The 25,602-nt window shown below is 38.8% G+C and overlaps 1 protein-coding gene and 1 long non-coding RNA gene across 2 annotated transcripts; one reads left to right on the top strand and one right to left on the bottom strand.

Moving 5' to 3' along the window:
* Positions 1-958: 958 nt before the first annotated feature.
* Positions 959-1,960, bottom strand: LOC113037192 (uncharacterized). Its single transcript, XR_003274600.1, has 3 exons — positions 1,898-1,960; positions 1,346-1,420; positions 959-1,195 (listed from the first exon to the last, which is right to left on the bottom strand). It is a non-coding gene; the product is annotated as an uncharacterized LOC113037192 (long non-coding RNA).
* An 8,765-nt stretch (positions 1,961-10,725) lies between these two features.
* LOC113037548 (cartilage intermediate layer protein 2) lies at positions 10,726-21,537 on the top strand. The gene is made up of 5 exons (XM_026194776.1): positions 10,726-10,801; positions 19,682-19,853; positions 20,209-20,321; positions 20,476-20,644; positions 21,438-21,537. Exons 1-5 carry the CDS (start codon positions 10,726-10,728, stop codon positions 21,535-21,537), a joined length of 630 nt encoding a protein of 209 aa, XP_026050561.1.
* The last annotated feature ends 4,065 nt before the right edge of the window (positions 21,538-25,602 follow it).

Here is a 25,602-nt window from a genome sequence, read left to right as displayed (position 1 = left end):
GCTCCCTTTGTGTCAGGGGAGAGGGGCCTTTGTTCTCTTAACCAGGGAGGTGGGACCAACAGATTAAGCCTTTAGAAGTGCAACCGACCACCATGAGGGCACGCCACAAGGGAGAATGTGTTTTGTGTGTGTGTGTGTGTGTGTTTGAGTCTTTGCACGTATATAAGTCTGTGTTCATGCACAGTGTGTACTGTGGAGTTTGAGTGAAAGTAGTAAAAACATGAAAAATGAAAAGAGAGTGAGAGAAAGGGAAAGAAATCAACGGAACAAGCGAAACAAAAACCGAAAAAAAAAAGTCAGAGCAGGCATTTGTACCCATTTGCATCCAAATTAGGATGAGTTAGTGAGACTCTGATGCAGGTCACCAGGTCAATAGTTCTTATCCATCTGTCCTTCTGATGGCATGCCTCCCAGGTCAGTTTGATTCCTCTGTGAGAGAGCTAATCTCACCCCAGTGCTCAGTGAGCCTCTACAGCATCCTCTGATCTGCTCCTTCAAACCCCTTGCTCCCCACACACACAACAGAATGGGCTTGAGCTGAGGGGAGAGGAGGGGAGTGTCTCTCTCTCTCTCACACACACACACACACACACACACACACACACACACACACACACACACACACACACACACACACACACACACACACACGCACGCACACACACGCAAATGGTTTAAGATGCAAACACACAGAAACAGATGGATAGCTGCCTTAAGTTCATTTTTACCAAAATATTCTCCTGAAACGCTTCAGAATGAAATATGTCAATTAAGTTAAAACTCAGCACCTATTAAATTAAGCGCTGAAATTTAATAGATGTTACTATTTCCAAAACATATTTTTTTTAAACCTGAGCAATTTGAAGGTAAATGTTCCACATAAGGACCCTTATAATAATGTTATAAACTTCTTAGTGATGTAGGTATTTCGTGTAGTCTTTTTTTTTTTAATGTAGGCAGGTTACAACATATGCTTAGAATTATTTTTAAATACTGTTTGACCCATCTCTGTGGAGAGTAAAGCTTTTGGGAACAGGACAAGCACACCATCTGTGATGTAAACCTCCATCCGTCCTGCAGCTCATGAAAAAGCATGACCTCCTCCTTCCCCTCCTCTCAGATTCTTGTTTCTCTCTCTCGCTCATTCCTTAGTTTTCTTCCTTCGCAGTGTTCCTCCGTCTGTCATGGCGGCTGTCTGAACAAACAAACACACAAGGGTCCATAGCGAGCCAGACGGCGTGATGAGGGATTGTTTGCTTTGGTTGCTCCCGTGCGGGCGAAAGTTTTCTTAAGAGGCACACAGAGGTCTGGAGCTGAACGGAGAGACCACAAAACAAATATTTACCCTCCTGCCTCCAGCGCCTGGGCCCTTTCCTTTCCTCCTTGGATGACAAACAAGAGGATGGACCCACTTTTGGTTCTGAAGAGAAAAAGAGATGTGGTTCAGTGATAAATAAAGATTTGACTCTTGATTTATGGGCTGTCATTGGTCGCTCAGATTAATAATTGAGAGTTAATGCTAAACTCAGCGTGTAATAATTGTACGACCGTACAAACCAAACTTGCATTTCCACTGTTACACACGTGGATCTGAAATCTGTTGCCCATCACTAGGTTCAGACTGTAGTTTATCACAGCCTAACGCTTCTCCTTCAGTGATGCCTCTTTGCCAGTTGTGCATTGCTCCTACTCTCCCCTTATAATCTCCACTCTCTTTGTGCTTTCCCGGTACCATCAAACTCAAATCAACAGACATCACTGTCCCTCCAATGCACCCATTAAGTCCAGCCTCTATCTGAATTTAAAATGTCTCTCCTGTCACTCTTCTGCCAGTAAATATGTACATGTTTGACTGTGGGGTCAGTGAAGGAGACAGGAACTGAGCAGAAATACCTACTTCCTGGAGGAGACAGCACAGCAGGCACTGCTCTCCCAATCATGTGTCAGCATGCTGTCACACATCTAAGATGAACAATAAAACAGAAGGTGAGAAAGAGGGCGTCCACAGGAAGTGGCTCATTCAACCTGCTGAAGAGAGAGAGAGAGAGAGAGAGAGGCCTGTGTTGGACAGATATGCAGGTGTTAATATTCTGTAGAAAGGAAATAGTTGTAAGCTTCACTAACCTTTAGTGAGCATGGGACTGTCCTCAGGCTGGGTACAGAATTCATAATGTCTGGTCATTCAGTCCAGCTCCATTGAAAGTGCTGACTACATTCTTAGATGTAGGTAGATTTAGAGAAATCGGTCCATATGCTTTAATTTTGAAAAAAAGAAGAAAATAAATATACATATTACAGTTAGCATATTTACAGAACTTCCCTTGCAATACCTTTACAGATATACTCCTTTGTTTATGTTCAGCAGCATGGACAGTGTGGACTATTAACAAGATTATCCATAGGACTGTAGTGCCCCCTTGTGTTACATATTATTCATCATTTTTTTACTAGCTGCCGGCAGATTGAGCACAATGAAAACATGCAGGCAGACAGAAGGATTTAAGAAAAGTATTTAGACAGAAATGTAAAGAATCGCCTACTGACTGAAGAAAATCTGTGCGTAGTTGACCGACCCTACCAGGGCTACAAAGCTTAAACAACATTTATCAAAAACTGATAAAATAAGACATATTTTTTGCAGGGTGGGAAACTATATAAGCCAGGCTGAATTGGGAAAAAGGACATTTTAATGAACTCATCCCTCCACTTTGAGTCCAGAGCAAAAACCAAACAAAACAAACAAACAAAAAACCCAAATTAAATCTCAAGGAGTTGCTTTGACAATATAGGCAAGTTGTAAAAGATGTTAAAATATAAATGTCTCTGTTTGGTTTTAGGCATTTAATTTCTTTACTCCTGAAGTTGTCATAGCTTGCTTTGCTTCATTCTATGTGATTTTATGTATATCTATAAATTTTCTCCAATTCCCAATGGGGGGTGCTGCAGCCAATCCCAGCTGTCATAGATAGTGAAACAGGGTATGCCATGGATAGGTCTGCAGTATATGACAGGGCTAACACAGTGACACAGAAAGCAATGTCACAGAAAGCAACACACCTACGGATAATTTAGAATCATCGGTTAACCTGATATGCATAATTTTGGACTGTGGGAGGTAAGCTGGAGTACTTCCACCCACACAGGCCAGTGGAGACCCAGAACCCAGGGCCTTCTTCCAGCAAGGCAACAGAGCTAACCATATCATTATTTATATGTGTGCTTATTGTGTGTAAATCATTATATGTGTGTAGTTCTGTTACCACTGGTGCTTAAAATGCTGCTCCTGGCTAGGACACTTCTGCAAAATACATTTAAAATCTCACTCAGATCTCACTATCTGTTGGTTATATAAAGGTAAATGAAATGAATCAATGGATCAATAAGTGGCTCATTAAATAGACAGGATCCAGACATATGGAGCCTACCCCAGCCGCCAAAAGGTAAAAGGTGGTGTTCACCTTGGACAGACTACCAGTCCATCGCAGGGCAGTCATCCACACTGACATTCACACCTAGGGCCAATTTAGAATCAATTATTACCCCATGCATGTTTTGAGGCTGAGGCAGGAAGCCAGAGTAGCCTGAAAAAACCCATAGAACATAGGGAGAACATGCAAACTCCACACAGAAAGGAGCTGGCCTAAATAAATAAATAACATCTGTTTTATCTTTTTGTCAGTCTGTTTTTATTGTTTCTAGCTCTCCCATATTCATTTGGGACACCCACATAAATTTGGGAAGGTCACAGAATTCTAGAGTGGCTCCATAATGTAGTGGTTAACATAATCACCAAAGCGAAAGACCCTGGGTTTGATCCTGGGAGGCGTCAGAAGTCCCTTTGGTGTCATCGGGAGGGGACTCTAGTGTTCTGGAACTTTTAAAACTAAAGACAACTAGTTATTGTATTCTGCTTGGATTCTTCACAAGACACATTTCAATCATTTCTAAACACATACTTAGACCTTTTAAATTAAAAAATAAGTTCCAGTATCAATTTGTATAGTATGTGTAAAGGGATTTTTGAATTTAATCTGGATTCCTGGGCCTGTGTTTTATTGTCTCAGTGTTTACATCACTGAGCTGTGCTCATTTATCTTTCCACTAGAAGCTTGTTAGCTGCAAAGAGGCTGCTCTGTGATTAATCCTGACCACTGATCACCCTTGAGGATGGCAAACAATAGCAGAACTACTCTACTGGGATCAATAAAAAAACCTTAAGGTAAAAGCAGTACTATCAGTAGGTGAAAGCCATTTCCTCCACTAGGTGTCAGTTTAGTTTTACCGTAAAACTGCAGAGGCGTAAACATGAGTCATAAAATTGTTGCTCTCTGAGATACAGAGTGAATAAAGAGTTGCACCCAGTGCAATAATGCACAGACATTAGTTGTTTGTTTATACAGCTCAAATAACATTTTCACTTTTTATGAGTTCTCACTTTCATTTGCTTCTTTCCCTCACGTCCTCCTTTCATCTTTCTCTCTTTGCTTCTCTGTGTCCTCAGTTAATCTGTGTATAATATTCCATGTTATGTCATGTAGTCTTTATTCAGTCTTTAGCATTTGAAAGATAAATGGTAACTCATTAGAATAAACAGGAAATGCTCAGCTACTGATTGCTACGTGACTTAATTTGAATTTATACTCTCCCATTCACAGTTAATTTAATTGACTGCTTTTGGCATGCAACAAAAAAGAACAAATTGTGTGTATTAACTTTGGCCTTCAGAGAAAAACTTACAAGAAACTATACATAACCAATACTGCATGACTACTATTACTGTTAACAAAAAAAGAAGGCAAGATTGAATGACAGGAATTAAGACAAGCATGACGATCCTCCCCAGCGACCTGTCTGGGATACACCCTCTTCTCATCGAACAAAAGTTGGGATAAGCTGAGCTTAAAATAACATATTCTGAATGCTTTTCTTCTGCATCGTCTACTGCATTAACATATTGAACTGCCACAATTATATTTTCATTCATATCTCAAAGAGCTTCCCTCATTTAAGCCATGTTTCCAGCTATTGACTAAAAAGCGCCCGGGTGTTCTGTCACAGACTTCCCTCGATCCCCTAGGACTCAGGACCCATCTGACCGTTTTTAGGCAACGAGGCCGCTAAGAAAGGACTGTCAGCGGATATGGATGCTTCCAGAGCTCATTAAATAGCTGTCTGCAGCATACCAGGCTCTGGGAGACAGAGCCGGAGATAGAAAGCAACATCATAAAGGAAATTCATCCATCATGTTCTTCCATGACATTAATATCTGTCACACACCTCTGACAATGCAATACTGCACCCCTGGAGTGAGACATCTTTCTATCAGAGTTGCAACGCAAGCCAAGAGGCGCACTCAAGTGTGCACGTTAGTGTTTATATGCATGTGTCCCTGTGTAATTTTGTTTGAAGGAGAGCTGGGATGGGGTTATGAATTTGGCAATTCTTCTGTCTTGTTCCTATTATAAAACACCAATGGTGATATTGCTAAAGGCGTATGTGCTTTTCCCTACCAGTATAGCAACAGTTCTGCACAAAGGAGGAACTTTCAGCACACAGACTACCTAAGATTGTTGCACCAAAACTGAAATTTGAACCACTACTCTGGGATCTTTGCAATGATTTGTTTGCGGAGAAGTAACATTAGGGTAAAAAAAAAAATGAACCCAGAACATCATAGATATAAATGTGAATCTTTGCTGCAGGATGTCCCAGCCACCTGTCCTATTTTCTTCCCCACAGAGCTCAGACGCGTCCCCGAAGTTTTCTTGCAACTTCCTAGTCACTGACAGGCTCTTGATTATCAGATGAGATAGTCATTTCTGTGTGACTTTCAGATTTAGACTCCACCTTACCTGGATACAGTGTCTTGCTTAAGGACACATATGGAGTAGGAACTTAAATCAGATATGGAGCTATGGATATTCTATGTTTGTTCACCTGGTACATGCACAACATTCATTCTTTTTTAGCTTTGCTTTTGGGCTCTACTCACCTTTTTTCATATCCACCACTGTTGCATTTTTTGTATGAATAAATGCTATAATTTGGTACCAGACTACGAATAGGTCTGGAAAATATACTGTTTCATTTATTGCTATTTTGGTAAACAACAACAACTGCCACTGAAAGCTGTGCTTTGTCATGGCTGCAGAACCTCCTGTTTCTGTACCCAAGCTCATAATGTTATGTTCTTTTTCTATTACTCCCCAGACTGAAATCAACCAGTGAAGAATTCAGCTCACATTCATGTTATGGTATTATTCTTCAGATGCCTTATGTCTAGCATGAGGTCTCCATTTGCTCGCTCTCCCTCTTCGCCTTCTCTCCCTGTGAATCATAACCAGACTCAGCAGTTTTAAAGTGAATAATTAGCCAGTAAAACTCTATATCAAGGCATTGTGGATGGATTTTCAATTGCACACTGCTTTTCCCTAAAGCAGATACCTTACACATAGCTTATAATGAAGCCAGAGTTTCGCGAGCTGTCACGGTCATTGCACATATGGCTTTCTGCTGCATGGTGATGCCGCATCCCTTCTTCCCAGTTTATCAGCTTATGTTTTAGACAGTTTTTTTGCAAATCCTTCAGAGACACCTGGAGGGTTGGGAGACTGTCAGAAACAAACAAATCCCACAGGTTGTTTGTGCAAGCAGTTCACTACAAACCATAGTTATGTTTCTTTGTGACACTACCCTCCAGTAGCCCAGCCTGCCTTTACTCAGATTGATGCAGCAGCACAGTGCTGACTGGCTCTGACAGGACTCTCCTTGGACCTCTACTCCAGGTCATTTGTCAGCAGGCAGGCTTTGCACAACAGAGTACAGATTGGCAGTTGACTGTAACAGCGTTCAACATGAACAAGCATAGGCACCATAGGGGCTGTGAATGAGAAATAATACAGAGCCAAGCTGAGTAAACATGATACTCCAGTGTAATGAATCAGCTCATAGCACTTCCTTGACAACAGAAGCCTGTCGGGTTTAAACGAAAACACATGCATAAATATTCTCCCTAGTTAATATTTTATCAGCTACACCAGCCCAGCTTTTACATGAAACACCACATTGTGATGAACCAGCATCCATCCGAGCCATGACCATATGCTGTTCCACATTTGTTGTTCACCGTTTGTGAGTTCGGTGTGAGGCGCAACCTGTGTACTACAAGTCTCTTCTTCCAAGGTGATTAATCATAATTTCAGACATATCCCTAAAGTGAATAACTCCTAATTCTCAGGAGTGTTATTTGCTGTTCAGCACCTGTGAAACTTATGCAACCAAAAGCTTTCGACAAACACTCATTTTGCAGCAGGTTAGTTAAATCCCAGCTGGTTTAAAAGAATAGGGGACTAGTGGATTTTTTAAAGAAAAGAATGGAGACATGTGGTTCCAATTAGAACAGTAGCCATCTCTGCAGACTTACTGTCACTGCTTGTGCTCTAACCCTCTCTTTAATTACACAGAGACAAAAGAGGATGTCAAGTGAAAATAGCAAAATCGGCTCCATGTAAGACATTCTGTATGATTTCTGCTGTGGGGTAGCAGAGATTCAGAGTTGGCATAAATTCTTTAGACACTCAATCAATCACAAAGCACAAAATGCAGACTGAAACGATATATATGTTGAAATGGCTTTAAAACCCAAGAAGTATATTAAGCAACAGCTTGCAACTTTAACAATGAATTATTTTAATGTTATTTATTTTATTTTATGAGATTCTTGGATACCAATCTTAGTTAGGTAACACATAGGCTGACATGTCGCAAGATATTTCAGCCTATGGCATACCTACAAGGAAATTAGCCACATTGTTGAAACCACCTGCCTCATTATGTGTGGGCATGCTGCAAAAATAACTCTGTTGCAGCCTGGAAACAGGACATGCACATACTCTGTGGTGTCTGGTTACTTTTGGTCCTCAGGGTACTTGGGTGGGGCCTCTGTGCATGGGGTTTGTAGTGACACATCACCAAGATGCTCAGCTGGATTTGGATGCAAAGTGTTTGGAGGCCAAGTCATAGCTTTGAGCTCTTTTTTTGTGTTCGTCAACCCATTCTTGAGCAGTCTGGTGGGGCACATTGTCCTGACAGGGAAGGATGCTGCCAGTGGGGGAACACCATTGGGATGGAGGACCACGTGGTTTGCAAATGGGTAAAACTGTGCATGTCAAAACCTCTGCAAATTTGCCTGGAGTCAGTGTTTCCAGAACACTGTTTTATAATTAGATGATTAATGTTTCTCACTTCACCTGTGAGTGTTTTTAATATTGTGGCTGATTGATTTAGTATAAACATTAATGGTACTCAAATGATAAGTCTGTAACCTGTGAAAAACACAACATAAACTAACCTAATTAAACTAAAAATTTAAGCCAGGTAGCAAAAACTGATATAGAAACTGGTGCCGCCTTTTCTGTTTAAATTAGTCATAAACATAGTGACTAATTCAACCTTAAGCTACCTTCTAATAACCTTCTTGAGAATCGCAGGCACTCTCATATTAAGCCAGGTGCAAACTTAATACGAAATGTAGCATGAATTTATTATCTCTAAAATGTCATTACCGTGCTGCCTAGCTCCATCTTGACATGATGCTGTACCAGTGTTGTGAAGGAAAACTAGTTTCAGATTTTCCAGGCTGACAACTGATGGGGAAATCCAAGTATCCTGACACCTATGGCATATCACAATTACCCACAAGCTTCAGGGCTGTAACTAAGAGCGGGGAGGTATGTGCTTCTCCCACATGGGAAAAAGCAAGAGAGAAGGAAACAGGAGGAGACAGATACACAAACACAAAGTTGGTGTTTTCTCAGCGAAAAACAAACCCAAACAAAACAACACTGCATTCTCTGGCTTGCTGGTGGGTCGCACACCTCCACAGTTACCATAGTAACAGCCGTCCCTGTGGAAAAGGGTTTTGGCTCAATCCTGGAGGCCAGTGTTTGATTGAATGGTTGTCAGGAAGCAAGATGAATGATGACGTGTAAGAGCCCCGCTGACAGACACACTTCACACAGAGGCACACTTAAGAGCAATACAAGGTTTGTGTGTATGCACATGTGTGTGTGTGTGTGTGTGTGTGTGCGTGCGTGCGTGTGTTCGGGCAGTGTAAGTGTGTAAGTGTTTTTACAGCATGTATTAAATAGCGGGTCAGTGGAAGGTCTGAAAGGATTTTTGAAGGCCTGAGAAAAATATAAATGAGCCCCAAAACTTTTCACTCACTGCTCATCCTTGAAAACAACGTCTTTTCTTATCTCTTAAATTCTGTTAGAATTAATGACTTCAACCGTAAAATAACCCAGCAGAGTATGGGCAGTACGTGTAATACATATTTACTGCAGCACTAACTGACATGCAGGAGACACAGTAGCATATTTTACCAATACCGTGCAAAGGTTCCAAAAACTACATTCTACATTCTACAGATTGGAAAAGGATTGATGCAATTTGTGATAATAGTCTGCACCATTATCCTGTTTCTTTCCTGCTTCTTCCTTGCACTCACTAATAAGCAGCACCAACAAATAACCAGCAAGATATCAGTAGCCCAACATTTCGTGTGACCTGAAAGTGTCGCAGTCACTGGGAGCTGCATTCGAAAGGAATATTACCAAAATCTGCATTTCATAAGTGCTGTGTCTTCCCTGCCTTCATGCGATGTGAAGTTCATTCCCAGTGATAATTAAACCCTTAGCACATTTTCATCTTCTTACCTCTACTTTACATAATTATCCTCAGGCCACTTTCTCTTGCAGGAGATATTAACTGCTAGATATAGAAGGCAAAGATAATCCCAAAGGATATAATGTGTATACAGGAAAACATTCTCTCTCTCCCTCTCTCACTTTCTGCTTGTATCTCAGAATTGCAAGATTTTAAATTAACAGATATTCCTATATCAACCAAAGATGTGTAGCATTAGGGAGGAGCTGGGAGCAGCAAAAGCTCCTGCCAATAGCAGGACTAATTTCCTTTGTTATAGTTACATTTATATGTCACTTCATGGCCCCTTTGACCATCTGTTTCATTAAAAAACAGGCATACAGCAGTTACACTTTATGCACTGTGTCAGTGTGAACATTGCATCACAGCATCGAGCCACTACAGATGACTGTACTAATGCATTTTGCACTGAAGGAGCTGAGATTCTCAGTAATATTTATATAGATACAAAGGTGTGAGGCCTTTGTGCTTTAGCTTCATTCAGATAGGATGCAATGAATAAATTTGTCAAATGTGCTCAGGGCCTATACGCTTCTAAGGAGTAAGTGGTGGTTTAAGTGGTTCTTAAATAATGAATACATATAAATACCTTATTTTCAATTTTACATTTACATGACAGGTGTTCAGCTGACTCTCTGCGATCAAGTGACGGCTTAAGAATCAAGTCTGTGTTGTTTGCAAACTGAAATTTTACACAGTTTCCTGGAACTTTTCTGCGAGAGGTCAGATGGCCCAGTGAAAGCAAAATATAAGATAACACACCCTGATAGGCAACGTGACATGAAACCAAAATTGGGGTTTCCCCCCGATTTAATCACAGCTACCTCCGTCATCTGGCTTGAGTTGTCAAAATAAAATGTTTTTATTAAGCAAATAAATGCAGACTACCGAAGTATACCCTCATCAATCATTTATCCTCGAGATGTGTTGCTCAGTGCGTCACATCATCACCACATTACTTCCCACATGGTGGTGAAAGTCAAATATGTAAATGGGCAAATGGGGCTGATGGTCAACACAAACCCTCCTTCATTAGAGGAGCATGGAGACACCATGGAGACAAGGAGTTTGGGGGGTAGAGAGATAGAGAGGGTGGTATGTGCATGTTTGATGGGGGTGGGGGGGATGATGAATGAGTGTACACCATGCTGTCATTTGTACTTTGGCATCCAGTCCAAAGCACAATTTAGTGTAAAATATTGCACCAGCCCCTTCAGATGACAAAGTGTAATGCTGATGTATGAATAGACAGAAACCATCCCCAGCTGCTATTGAACAGTGGGAGGTAGATATTCTTCTCAAAAGGCATTTAATTAGCGTACACACAGCCACTGCAGAGGGTGAATACTGAAAAAAGGCCAGTCATACTCTGGTCCTTAAGTGCAACAAACAAACATGGCTAGAAAATAAAACAGGTAAGGTAAACAAGTTTGTTGCTCTTCATAGATGTGTCACATATTAATAGATTTAAAATCTTTCTTTTGTTGTTGTTGTTTTTTAGAAATTGTTCCCATTTCCTTAAAAGTGACTTATGTCTTCATGCACTGCCTTTCAGCTATTTCAGAGAATACTATTTACACAAAAACTATCTTTTAAATTTTGTTCATCAACTTAGAGATTATCACATAAATGTGAAGAACATCCATCTTAATAATTATCTTGTAGAAGAACTTAATGATTTGTGACATGATGAAAATATCATGTGTGTTCCTTTTTCTGCAACTTTTATTTTCATTTTTTAAGCAAGAGAGTTCTGCATTAACAATATTTCATATTAATAGCGCATAATGTGTCGCTTGCCACAAATCTAAATAAAATCTTTTCGTACGCATTTCCTTCAGCCTATGTGGATTCTTTCACCATCAAATCTTTTAACTTGTTGAATTGCTTTTAGATCTGCAACTTTAGCCACAGCTAGTTTTGTATGAAAAAATGAAAGTTAGATTGTCCTTAATATCTCTCAAATTGTTCAACTTTGTTGGCTTGCTCAGTATAATTTCATAAAGAGCTAGGCTAGTTTGACGTAAATCTGGGGAATGCACTTGGAGTACATGGGAGAGCTTTCCAAAACAGTTTAGTTTAACCTCATTTAGAATAAAACTTAATGTTCCCACACAGTTCCTGAGAAAGATTACCAACCTTAAATACCCACAACAGTGAAACTGTATCCAAAATAACACTATTACTGCTTCTGACTTAGGGTACAGGTGCTATGCACAAATTCCTATCAGCCACTTGCACCTGAATCATCCTTTTATATTTGCAAAGATAGCATGACAGCTGCCTTTAACTGTAAGAGTGAGCCAAATTTCTGTCTGGATTATGGGATTCAGTGCAGCTGTGCAGTTTAAGATGCCACACAACCTTCTCTAAAGGACAAGAAGGTAAATAAAACGTTCTATCTATAATGGAGGATAGCAAACAGTTAATTATTAATCAATGGCACTTAGGTTATGTGAATTTGAGCCTACGTTACTTTGTTTTTTTACAATATACGATGCTTAAACCCCCTTGAATTTGTCTACATGAAACAGCAGCAAAATTTGTTTTAACATGACTATGAGAAGAATGGTGAAGCTGTTGACCTCTAACCAATATATTCTAATTTCCTTCTATTGGGATTTATGGAATGAGGAAATAAGTGAAATAACTATTGGCAAATATTCTCAAATTACATTTGAGAATTAGTTTCCTTGGGTGTGTTCTGGATGACGTAATTGCAGTAAGTGGTTTTCTTTACCCCCTACAGGTAACTAGATATGTTCCTGATTGTGGGCCGTATATAAGAGGAGAAGCTGTCAGAAAGGTTGCTCATTTAGCCAAACAGTACTTCATACAAACAAACTGACGACTGAGAACCCCTGTCCTGGGTCTCTTCTGGTTTGGCAGGGTAAAGGATTTTCTCTTTTAAATTTGTTTGGTTTTGAGCGTGATGCTTCTTGGTACTTATATTTAAAACAATACTTAAGAAACCTTGCAAAAAATACATTTAATATACGTAGTACTATAATTTAGTAGCATTTTGATGTGGCATTATGTTTTTAATACAGCTAACTTCAATCGATATACAGTGGTGTGAAAAATTGTTTGTCCCCTGTCCATTCATTTTTGCATAATTTTTGTAATCCAGCCACATTGGAGGGTTTACAAGCATGAAACACCTTTTTATGGTCATGCCACAGCATATCCATGGGATTCAGGTCAGGACCTTGACTAGGTCACTGAGTAAGTCTTCATTTGGTTTTTCTTAAGTCATTCAGAGGTGGACTTGCTGGTGTGTTTTGGAACATTGCCCTGCTGTAAAAACCAAGTGCGCTTCAGCTTGAGGTCAAAAACTGGACTGGACATTCTCCTTCGGGATGTTTTGGTAGACAGCAGAATTCTTGATTCCATTTACCGCACCAAGTCTTCCAGGTCCCGAGGAAGCAAAACAGCCCCAGGCCAACACACTACCATGACCATATTTTACTGTTGGTATGATGTTCCTTGTCTGCAACGCTGTTAGTTTTTATGCCAGATGTAACAGGACTCAAACCTTCCAAAAAGTTCAACTTCTATCTCGTCTGCATAAAAGAATGTTTTACCAGATGTCTTGGGGAGATGTTTTTGGCAATTGTGAGATGAGCCTTTGAGTCATTTTTGGTCAGCAGAGGTTTTCTCCTAGAAATCTCCCATTTTTGCTCATTCCTTTTCTTATTGTTGGATCATGAAGTCTGATCTTAACTGAGACATGTGAATCCTGAGGTTCTTTAATGTTTTCTGGGTTATTTTATGAACTCTTGGATGAGTTGTTGATGTGCTCTTGGAGTAACTTTGGTAAGCCAGTCAAGCCTGGAAAGCTTCACCACTGTTCCAGATTTACTCCATTGGTGTATAATGGCTCTCACTTTGGTTCACTGGAGTCCCAAACATGTAAGTGTGAAAACTATGCAAAAGACTGGAAAATCAGGAAGGGGGCAAACACTTTTTCACATCACTGTATTAAAAACTAAAATATTGATCTCATTGTCATTTTGTTTTAAGGTTCCTCTACAATCATGATGCAACTGGTAATGTATAACTTTAAATACATTTTAAGTTCAATTAAAATTGAATTTCCTTCTGTTCTGTAATACACATGTTTTCACATTACAAGCTCAATTCCGAAAATGTTGGGATTCTGCATAAAATCTAAATAAAAACAGAATGATATGATTTGCAAATTTTGCAAACTAACATTTTATTCACAATATAAAATACGTGAAATAAGTTTAAACTTATTAGTGGCTGATTTAAAATAGTATCAAATAGTAAAAGTTCTGGCCTGCAGGGAAACAAGTTCAGCATCTATACACTTCAACTTTAATATTGTCTTGTCATCACCATCAACACCCCCATCACCATCAACGGCGCTGCTGTGTAGAGAGTGAGCAGCTTCCGGTTCCTTGGCGTACATCTGGCTGAGGATCTTACGTGGTCAGTACACACAAACAAAACAGTGAAGAAGGCGCAGCAGCGCCTCTTCTTTCTCAGGAGACTGAAAAGATTCGGCATGAGCCCCCGCATCCTCAGGACCTTCTATCGCTGTGCCATTGAGAGCATCCTCACTGGATGCATCACCACCTGGTATGGCAACAGCACCGCCTACAACTGCAAAGCTCTCCAGCGAGTAGTGCGGTGCTCTGAACGGATAATTGGAGGTGAGCTTCCCTCCCTCCAAGACATCTACAGGAAGCGCTGCCTGAGGATCATCAAGGATCATCAAGGACTCCAGTCACCCCAGCCATAAACTGTTCAGACTGCTTCCATCAGGAAGGAGGTTCTGCAGCATCCGGTCCCGTACCAGCAGACTGAGAGACAGCTTTTTCCATCAGGCCATCAGACTGCTGAACACGTCATAGACACCTCAGCTTCACTACTGGAACTTCAACATTATGCACTCCACACTGTATATAAATGCCACTTGTTTTGCACATATTCAACTCTGTATATTTTATATATTTTATTATTATTATTATTATTATTATTTTATTTTATTTTTTTACTATTTAATTTGTAAAAATGTGTATACACACACACACACACACACACGTAGGAAAATATTTAGTATACACATCCAGAAATGCATACACTATTATATATTGTACATATATTTATTAGTTTCAGGTTGGCCATTCTTGTATTTTGCTCGTTTGTGTTGTTGTGTTTGCACATCTCTGTTGCTTGTGGGGCTCGCACACAAGAATTTCACTCGCATGTGCTGTGCCAGTGTGCCTGCACATGTGATGTGACAATAAAAGTGATTTGATTTGATTTGATTTGATTTGAAATATGTAAGGCCTTGACCAAAAGAAACATAATATGGATGGGAGCACATGTTGCTCTAAAACCTGTTCACAGCTTTCAGCACTGATGGTGCTTTTCCAGATGTGGGAGATTTAAAATTATCTGACTGTAGAAGTACACGCCAGAAACGATGGTTCTGCACACTGTTATTGTTTTTTATTGAGAGTTATGCACACAAAGAAGGCAGTCCGTTTCAGTCTAGCTCTCTCCTCCTCCCCGCTCGACTCTGCCTTCACTATAGAGACACGGAAAAGAGACACCGTCATCAGACAATCGCCTGTGGCTCACCTGCCTCCCGGTGCCGCCCCCTTGAGCTCACTGCACCACTCCTCCCTTGCAGCTGAGCCAGGGACCACGCCACCACCACACTGATATATTTCATGAAATAGCAAAATGACTCAGTTTAAATGTTTTTAATGTTCTACTGAGAATAAAGTGTCAGTTTATGAAATTTGCAAATCATTGTATTCCGGTTTCAGTTACATTTTACAGAATTTCCCAACATTATCAGAATTGATTTTATACATTCAAGACAATATGTATAAGCAGAATGCAGTTTTATGTGATTCCAACATAATTATTTTTTCTATTTTTTCTTGCAGTTGGTTGTTGCCATTACTGGCATTACTTTTTGGTGGGTTGTTCTCAATAACTATTAAATTTGAACAATTCTGCAATTTATAAGCAGTGCATTTAATCAAAAAATATGCAATTAAAGCATTATTAGCAAAACAAAATGTTATGATTGTGTTTACCAGAAAACACATACAAGGTGGACAGTGCGCCCAGCTCTGAAAAACAAAAAGATAAAAATGGTAAGACCCTTCCCAGTAGGATGCTACATTTCATGACCAATGTCCTGTATCTTAGCTAATGTAGAAAAACATTGTAACATGTTAATTGTATATTCAGATTTGACAATCTTAAAATAGTAACATCCTTCATCACAAGTTGATTAATGTTACATACAATGTATGTTATTTCAGTCTCAGATGAAGAACTTTGTATCTACTTCTAAAGTTAATAGTTTCTGACAAGACTATAATATCTCAAAAGTGTTGGCAATTGCAAAAATACAACATTATTCTTCTTACTAGGAAGTGAAAATCAGGCTTCCAGTGGCTCCAGTTCTAAGAACCCAAAGGATAAAAATTGTGAGATCCTTCATTACAACTTGAATAATGTTGTAATTAGTTTTATGTGTGTACATAAAAGGTTTATATTTTCTTCTGAAGAGCTTTGTATCTTCTTGTAAAGTTGTTTTTTGGCAATTATGTCAACTGGCAGAACTGTATACAGTCACAAAAAACAATAGAAATAGTTCGATCTTTCATAACAATTTCATTAATGTCAATACATTGTGTATTATTTCAGTCAAAATCACAACATTATTCTTCTTAGTAGGAAGCGACCAGCAGGCTCCCAGTGGCTCCAGTCCTAAGGACCCAAAGGATAAAAAAGGTATTGCAATATGATTAATGTCACATAAAATGCGTATTATTTCAATCACTGCAGAAGAGCTTTGTAGCATTTTGTAAAGTTATTCAGTTTTGACAGCTGTGCCATCATAACTGTGCACAATCACAACAGACATCATTTTTTGATTATATTTACTAGAAAACTCCACGGACTCCAGTCCTAAAGACCAAAAGGATAAAAATGGTGCGATCCTTCATTACAACCTAATGAATGTCACATAAAATATGGATATTTTCAGTCGGTGCTGAAAAGCTTTGTATCTTCGTGTAAAGTTGCTCATTTTTGAAAATTACCTAAATTGGCAGAACTGTAAAAATAGAAATATTGAGATCCTTCATAAAAATTTCATTAATGTCAATACAGTGTGTATTATTTCAGTCACTGGTAGAACTGTACAACATCACAACATTATTCTTCTTACTAGGAAGCCACCAGCAGGCTCCCAGTGGATCTAGTCCTAAGGCTCCATAGGATTAAAAATGGTAGATCCTTCATTGTAATATGATTAGTGTCACATAAAATCATATTATTTCAATCACTGCAGAAGAGCTTCGTAGCATTTTGTAAAGTTATTCAGTTTTGACAGCTGTGCCATCATAACTGTGCACAATCACAACAGACATCATTTTTTGATTATATTTACTAGAAAACTCCCCTCAAACCAGTCCTAAGGATCAAAAGGATAAAAAAGGTAGATCCTTAATGAGAATTTGATTAATGCCAGTACAGTGTGTATCATTTCAATCACTGCAGAAGAGTTTAGTAAAAGTTACTCATTTTTGACAATTTTGCACAATCACTGTGCACAATCACAACAGACATCATTTTCTTACTATATTTACTAGAAAACTCCACTGACTCCAGTCCTAAGGACCAAAAGGATAAAAAAGGTCAGATCCTTCATTACAACTTGATTTATGTCACAAACGTGTATGCACATAAAATGTGCTGAAGGACTTTTCAGCTTCTTGTAAATGTATTAAATTTTGACAATTTTGTAAACTCCCAGAACTGTACACAATCACAAAAGATCTTTTTATTCATTTTAACTAGAAAAGTCAAGTGGCTCCAGTTCTAAGAAACAAAAAGATAAAAATGGTGAGATCCTTCATTGTAACTTGATTAACACCATGTAAAATGTGTACATCTTCAGTCTCTGTTGAAGAGCTTTGCATCTTCTTGTAAAATTATTCAAATTTGACAAGAATTGTACACTGTAACAAAGTACAACATTATTCCACTTAATAGGAAGCAAATTGCAGGACTCCAGTGAATCTAGTTCAAAGGAAGAAAAGGACGGTAAGAGCCTTCAACACTGTGTATCAGTATCACATACAGTGTGGTGTATTTTAATCACGGTGGAAGAACTTTGTAACGTCTTGGAACTCCATAAACTGTAAGGACTGTTATTCTTCTTCTGTTTACTAGAAAGGAAACAGCAGGACTCCAGTGAATCTAGTTCAAAGGAAGAAAAGGATGAAAATGGTAAGACCCTTCACTATGTGTCACACCCAACGTGTAGTCAGTGGCATACTTTGAAATGAGAGAAATATTTGCTTATATTGTGATGTCAAACAATGCCCCCAAAATGATGATGTATTATTCTATACATTTACATCTATATTCTACATTTTTTAATTGGTTGCTAAAGCTTGGTTGCTAAATGCACATTAAACTGTTTACTGGAATATGAGTTAAATGTGTTGATGTGACAGTGGAAATTCAGATTTTTTCTTATCTTATCTTATCTTATCTTGTCTTATCTTATCTTATCTTATCTTATCTTATCTTATCTTATCTTATCTTATCTTATCTTATCTTATCTTATCTTATCTTGTCTTATCTTATCTTATCTTATCTTATCTTTTAAGGTGTATTTAATTTAATTAAATACATTTCATTAAATAACTTTGGCAGGTACACAAAGCCATTAGCACTGTACACCATCACAAATAAAATAACATTATAGCATTTATATTTACCAGAAAGCAACCTACTGACTGTCTGTCTGATTTTAAGGAACAAAAGAGGACCCTTCACTTTAATATAACCCAAAGTGAAGTGAAGTTTCTAAGTTCCTAAGGTGGAAAATTTAATGTTTCATTTGTCACACAGGAGTAGCTATTTTATCCTTTTTATCAGTTTCCTGATAAAATAGGACTTTCCTCTTTTTTTTTGGTAATCACACAGTATTAACTCTCATTTTCTCACCAACTAAAGTATCGAATTCATTGTATTTGAAAAACAATCAATGCATTTTAATTGATCAGTTTGTGCAATTTTTAAAGTCTCACTTTCTGCTGTTTTTTCATTTTCTGCATTTCAGTAAAGCCCTGCTACTATCCCACCAACATTCGTAAGGAGATCACATTTTATTTTCTCATTTGCAGTTACAGTGTGAAAAAGTGTTTGCCCCCCTGATTTCCTGGTGTTTTGCATGTTTTTCACACTTACATATTTCAGATCATCAAACAATTGTTAATATTAGACAAAGATAACCAAAGTTAATATGAAATTCAGTTTTTAAATGAGGATTTCAGTGATTAAAGGAGAAAGTAAGGCTTTGGGACTCCAGTGAACCAAAGTAGCAGCCAGGAACAACGGTAAAGCTTCCCAAGAGTGACCAAAATTACTCTAAGAGCACATTGATGACAGCTTAAGAAAAACAAAATGAAGACTTTGGAGCGGCCTAATCAAAGTCCGGACCTGAATCCGAAGGAGATGCTGTGGTATGACCTTAAAAAGCTGTTTCATGCTTGAAAACCCTACAATGTGGCAAAATTGCAACAATTATGCAAAGATGATTGGTCCAAAATCCCTCTACTATTGATTCCAGTTTTTGCTGCTAAGGGTTGGCCCAACCAGTTATTAGGTTTAGGGGGCAATCACGTTTTCACACAGAGCCATGTAGGTTTGGATTTATTTCCCTTAAATCATAAACACCTTCATTTAGAAACGGCATTTTGTGTTTACTTATGTTATCTTTGTCTAATATTTAAGTTTCTTTGATGATCTGAAACCTAATACTTTTTCACACCACTGTACATCACAGCCATCTTTTTTAACATTCACAATTTGTCTTAGTCAAATGAAAACATTTACAGAAAAGCTTTCAAAGTTGCTAAATTATCTGAATTTGACCCTTTTCCAGGATGCTGGACAGAATGGTTCGATAGAGACGACCCTTCTGCATCTGGAGACTGGGAAACTCTTTGCAGGCTCCGCAAAGAGAACCCTGGAAAGATCTGCCCTAGACCAGCAGCTATCGAAGCCAAGACTCTATCTGGGCTCACTGTGGCTGCAGCAGGGGACGTGATTTACAAGTAAGAACAGTACAAGAAAAAATATGTGAAAAAGTGTGTGTGAGTGATATATTCTATGGAATTGGCAGCATTTGCATCTTCACTGTTTAAGTTGGACACAGTTTGAGGATTCACCAAAGTGTGACATGAACCATATGCCACAGCAATCCATCCAGTGTTTTGGAGATACTGCAGCCTGTACCACAGTGGTGACAAATCAACAGACAGACAGATGGGCTGACAGAGTTTGATTGCCATGCCTTTAACCATGCATTAACATGTCTAAAAAATGCAAATACACTTAAGTGGTTACAGCTATTAGGCTGCTCTTAGTCAGTGTCATGCTGGTCTCCTTCTTTTCTTTTTTCTTTTTTAGAAATGACATAACTTCAGGATTTATCTGCAGAAACAAAGACCAGATCAACAATAAGAAGTGCAACGATTATCGTGTTCGCTTCAGCTGCTATCCCCCGTTTTGTGAAAGAGGAGGTATCACTACATTCTGCATGTGGAATATTAAGCTCCTAATGCAAACTGATTTCTTGCTTTTTTTATTGCATAAAGAATAGACAGTCATTTAAAATGTTGCTTTGGTTCTGTAGTTTTCTAACAGGCATGCTTTGTCTGTATTTACTCACTGCAGTGTGTTGGACCAGCTGGTTTAATCGCGATGATCCTGGTACAACAGGAGACTGGGAGGTTTTAAGTGAACTGAAGAAACAAAAAAAAATTTGTGACAACCCTCTGTATGTGGACGCTGTTACCACTGACACAATGACCCCAGCCATCTACACAGGGGAGACCTTTTACATGTAAGCTGCCTCCTAAGAAAACAATAAAAGCTTCACGTGTAGTACAAACAACCCAATGATCAAACACAGTGTTCAGCAACAACGCCTCTTGCCTCAAGTTTCCAAATTTTAGGTATGTTCTGCCTGAAGATATTTCTTAAACAACGAATGGGAATTCAGTTATATTTGTAAGGGTGATCATTTTTCCTGAGGGATTTCAAAATAATGTCAAAATTCATTCTTGTATTACTGGGTTTGACTAGAACAATATGTGTGTTATGAGAAAGAAAAAGTAATACATGACAGGAAATGATTTACATGTGATTATTTTATCTTATTTAAATTGGATGTTTGAGACATTTCACATTTACACTTATAAAAAAACAAATTACACAAGACATTTTGAAGAGTAAAATTCATTTTTATTGGACCTGCCAACAGCACTATTGCGAAACCAGGTCATCTGTTTTTATCATTAAAAAAAAGACAACTGCAACAACAAAAGTAAGTATGGTTTAACCAAAATGCCTCATTAAACAGTGGAAATGAACTGACATTTACATATTACTTTACCAGTCTTGTTGACTGTGGAGTATAGTGCTGGAGAATAGAAGGTAGATTTAACCATACATGTTTACTCTGCTTTACTCTGTGCACTTTAATTATTTTATGGTGGGCAAATTAGACCTACTAACTAGATATGTATGTCTTTGTACAATAAACACAAGTTCCTGTTTTAGATTATTATCGTCATAATAATAAAATAAGAACATTAAGCATATTTGTAGCTTACTTTGTGCTCATTTTTTTTCAGGTACAATCCAACTGACGGATTTGTTTGCCGCAATAAGGACCAGACTACTGGCAAGTGCAGTGACTACAAAGTTCGCTTTGGATGCCCATGTAACAACTGAGCCCCGATTGAGTCCACCACGCTTAGAATTGTGGGGAGAAAAGAAGTTCCTTTTCATATCACTTTAATTTTCCTCTGCTATTTCTTTTGTTTAATAATTCATTTTTTACTGGGCGTAATATCGGGAGGAATTTGTAATGGGCCCCCTTCGCAGACATCTTCACTTAGCGGCGTTGCAAAAGCACAGGTGTTGCTAAATTAAAGATGATCTTGTTTCACTGAAACGGCCATGGTGATGTGAACGACACAAAAGCAGCTAAAAATGAAGATTTAGTGTTAAATATGTACGCAAATGTTTTCAGTGGTACAGGAGGAAGTTTTTCTGCTTTAACTTTCTTTTCTTTTCAGTGCTTATGAAAGCATGACATTGTTTGACTAATGAACCAAAATACTAAAACGAATAAAACCACTAACGAACAGCAAGTCGGTTTCTTCTCTTGAGCTTACATGAAGCTATGACTTGATGTGAGTTATGCAGATGTACAGTATATGTTTTCAGCAGATGGTGGGGACTAATGTGATACGCATGCTGTGTTGTTTGACAGGAAAGTGAAAATGTGGAAAAGCGCAACTCAGTAAATCTGAATTTTATATCAAAATAATTGGCAACACTAACAAGCAAACACACAGGTAGAACTAATGTCTATTTATAGAAAAAAAGACAGTTTGTTTTTTTAGTGCAGGATTAGTGTATTTACAGCTTCCCTTTCTCGCTGACCTACATAAGGCCTTCGCCACATTTCCTTTAAAATCAAGTATTCTTGATGCAAGCCTGTACGTGCACATAACCCCCTGCAAACCCAGAATGTACACATATAGGCACACAGATACATATATACATGCACACACATACACACAGGCACTAAGGACAGCAGGGAGATACAAGGTGATTCCATAACACCGCCAACAATTCCTCGGGAGATGAGCACTTGTGATAGGTGCTGAAAAGAAACTGCAGGGCACTGTACGGAATATAAAATAAGGAACTTTTCCACAGTCTGCTCTTGGAAACGAATCTGTTCTTTGGAGGGTTTTGCTAATGCTTGCATGTTTGCATTGCATCAACAGTTCTGTACTTGGTGCCATTTGGCTTTGAGCATGAACGCCTGTCTTCCAGAAGGCTGAAGACTGTGTTGAAATAGGCAACATATCAAAAGACGAAAAAGAAAAAAAAACAACCGAGAAGGACGGATGCAATCTGTTAAATTTTTCCTCTTAACTTCTCATGATAAAACTAAAGAGGAAAAATTCTGACACTGGTGGCAAAATAAAATGAAATTTGCATTATTGAAGTGCAACATAAGTGTCGAAGCTTTGCAGCACTATGGCGTTCCATTCTCTTCCATTAATCTACCAATATTCCATGGCTGTGAAGGCCTATTTATAGACCAGGGGATGATTAAGTGGTGAAGCTCTGTGCCACAAAGGGAACCAAGCTCATTTTCTTTTTCCTTCCTCTCTCTTCTTTGTGTATTCTCTTCCTACTTCTCCCTCTCTCTTTCTATCCCTCTGTGCCCGAGTCTTCTTTCCTATCGTCTCACTCTTTCTCTCTGCGCTCCTCTTTTCCATGAGCTTATATATTATATACCCAACTTTCATTCATATACTTTAGTTTAGCTGTCATTAAAATTATGTTAGACTCAAGGGGTAAGGATAAGTCCTTTAATTTCTTTTTTTTTTCATTAGGCATTTGACAAAAGGATTTACAGCAGTGTTAATTGTTATGAGGCTTCACAGCAAAGACTGACAGGCTTAACAAGAGAGGATGGAGCTCAGTTCTATATGTTTCCATTGCTAAGGCAAGCTGGCTCAAGAATGAAAAGTGTTTTTAGTTAAAAGTAGAGGAAGAACATTTGTGCAGAGAGCTACTTGCAAGGTGTCCTTGAGTGGAAGTGGAGCAATGCACAGGGTAAAGGGTTAAGCTCATTTTCATGTGTGCAGACATGATTAATGGAGGAGAGGAGAGGAGAAGAGAGGAGAGGAGAGGAGAGGAGAAGAGAGGAGAGGAGAGGAGAGGAGAGGAGAGGAGAGGAAAGGAAAGGAAAGGAAAGGAAAGGAAAGGAAAGGAAAGGAAAGGAAAGGAAAGGAAAGGAAAGGAAAGGAAAGGAAAGGAAAGGAAAGGAAAGGACCTCACTCAGTTTAGGACCAGCCTCGTTTCATCGTTTCCAGAAGAGCAAGGACATAAATGAGCTCAAACCCTCCTCCGTGCTTCCACACACTCCAGCTACTGGTCCATATCCAGATTTTTCCCTGCATTTACAAAGGCTTGGATAACAGCATTTTTGTGAAGAGTGGGCTTAGTGCAGAGCTGTAAATACTGATGACCTCAATAACACCCATTTGCCTATTAAAACCACTCAAAATATTTGTAGAAGGAGGTGAAAATGGACTATTTGAATATGCTGAAATGATACTTATTATGCCAGAAGTAGATTTATTTTTAATGCAATAAAAATGGATTCTGTGTTAGAAATTAACCATAAAAAGTGCAGTCGTTTATATCATACATACTGAATATCAAAGCTTATGTGACAGAAATAAGTCACCATATTTGTCCTCATCAGAAATGTCTTTTTTCTCACTAACTGCAAGAGTTTGGGACTGAAAATAGCAACATTTAATGCATCTGAAAGCATCTCAGCATCCTTAAATCTAGAACAGCTCTTTGCAATCACCTAACAGCCGGAGCTTGTATTTAAAGACCAATTTGTTACACTATTTAGAATTTCTGTTTATTTGTCTAATATATTTTGGTATAGCTGCAGTCTTGGCAACCCATGAAAACACTTTAGCTGTACAAGGCAGTCCATGTACGTTGAGTTATTTTTAATAAATCCTTAACCAGGCAATTTGATAATTCCCAAATCCATCTGTCAAATAGCATTTAATTTAAAGACACAAATTTATCACATTCATGGCGGTGTAAATTTGATTAGTCCTGAATTATGTATAAATGAATAGCTCTGCCTCCATCCCTAGACTCCTTGGGATGTCAGACCCCAACTTTAAATCCCTCTCACCAAAGCAATATGAGCCTGAAAAGCTATTAGAGCATGACTCCTGAGAGATGAACAAGACAAAAGCGTTATGCCTGTACCTCCACGTAAGGTGCGAACAATACCAGGCTATTTTCACTCTGACAAGCCATATTAGTCGTGCCAGCTTTTGCCTGCTGGCAACTCCGACGTGATAGCTGTCTGGGACATTTTGTTTCCAGTCACAGTAGCTGATCCCTTGATTAAAAACATTGAATGCTGAGAGCGTGTTATCCCTGTTTGGAGTTTCTGATCCTGGGTGTCTCAGGCGACTGCTGGGCTTTCTCATCCCCAGCGGCAACAGCTGATCCCAGGAACTTTAAGGACGCAGAGTGGATTGCATTACTGAGGTGGAAGTCAAAACATGCCAGAAGTGTTTGCCTGTCATAACCCTTCGCTGAAAAAAAAAAAAAAGAAAAATTCTGGTGTGTAAGCTGATTTCTAATGAGGAAATAGATGCATTGTTACCCAACTTTCACTGCAGTATCTTTAAGACAGCAAACGGTCTTTGTAAAAGTTGTTTTTTTTCCCCGCATCACACCCTATGGCCTGAAACAGATTTATATTATGTGGTGACATAATGTTAGCTTGGTGGCATTCATGTTCATGGGTGGTTTCCGTGTCTCTTTTGTCAATGGCTTATAAAATGGCAAGAATTACACCGCTCCCCAATGAGTTACGACTAGGCACCAAGAGAGCCCATTAACAAAGGCCCAGATGCACACAAATCACCAATGTGTGTCCAATCTTTGTTTACACTATCACATTTGGCTTTGAAAGGCCCTCCACTTACACCCATTCATGGGCATCAGAGATGGAGATGTCTTTGGAGAAAGGGAAGTTTATTGGAGGCTTTCCTGTAACAGAATGCAAAGCCTTATGAGTTCCTCTCATATTCTCCAGTCTCCTTCTCTGCAGGCAAACCCTTGGCACTGGCTAGCCCAATAGGGAAAGTCACTTTTTGCAAGCATTGCCAAGATTTCTATTTGAAAGCCAAAACGTGTAGGCAGACAGATGCATCTGTCCACATT

This window comes from Astatotilapia calliptera, chromosome 15 (assembly GCF_900246225.1).
Source record: "Astatotilapia calliptera chromosome 15, fAstCal1.2, whole genome shotgun sequence".
Taxonomy (NCBI): domain Eukaryota; kingdom Metazoa; phylum Chordata; class Actinopteri; order Cichliformes; family Cichlidae; genus Astatotilapia; species Astatotilapia calliptera.
This window is presented reverse-complemented; position numbering and strand designations above follow the sequence as displayed.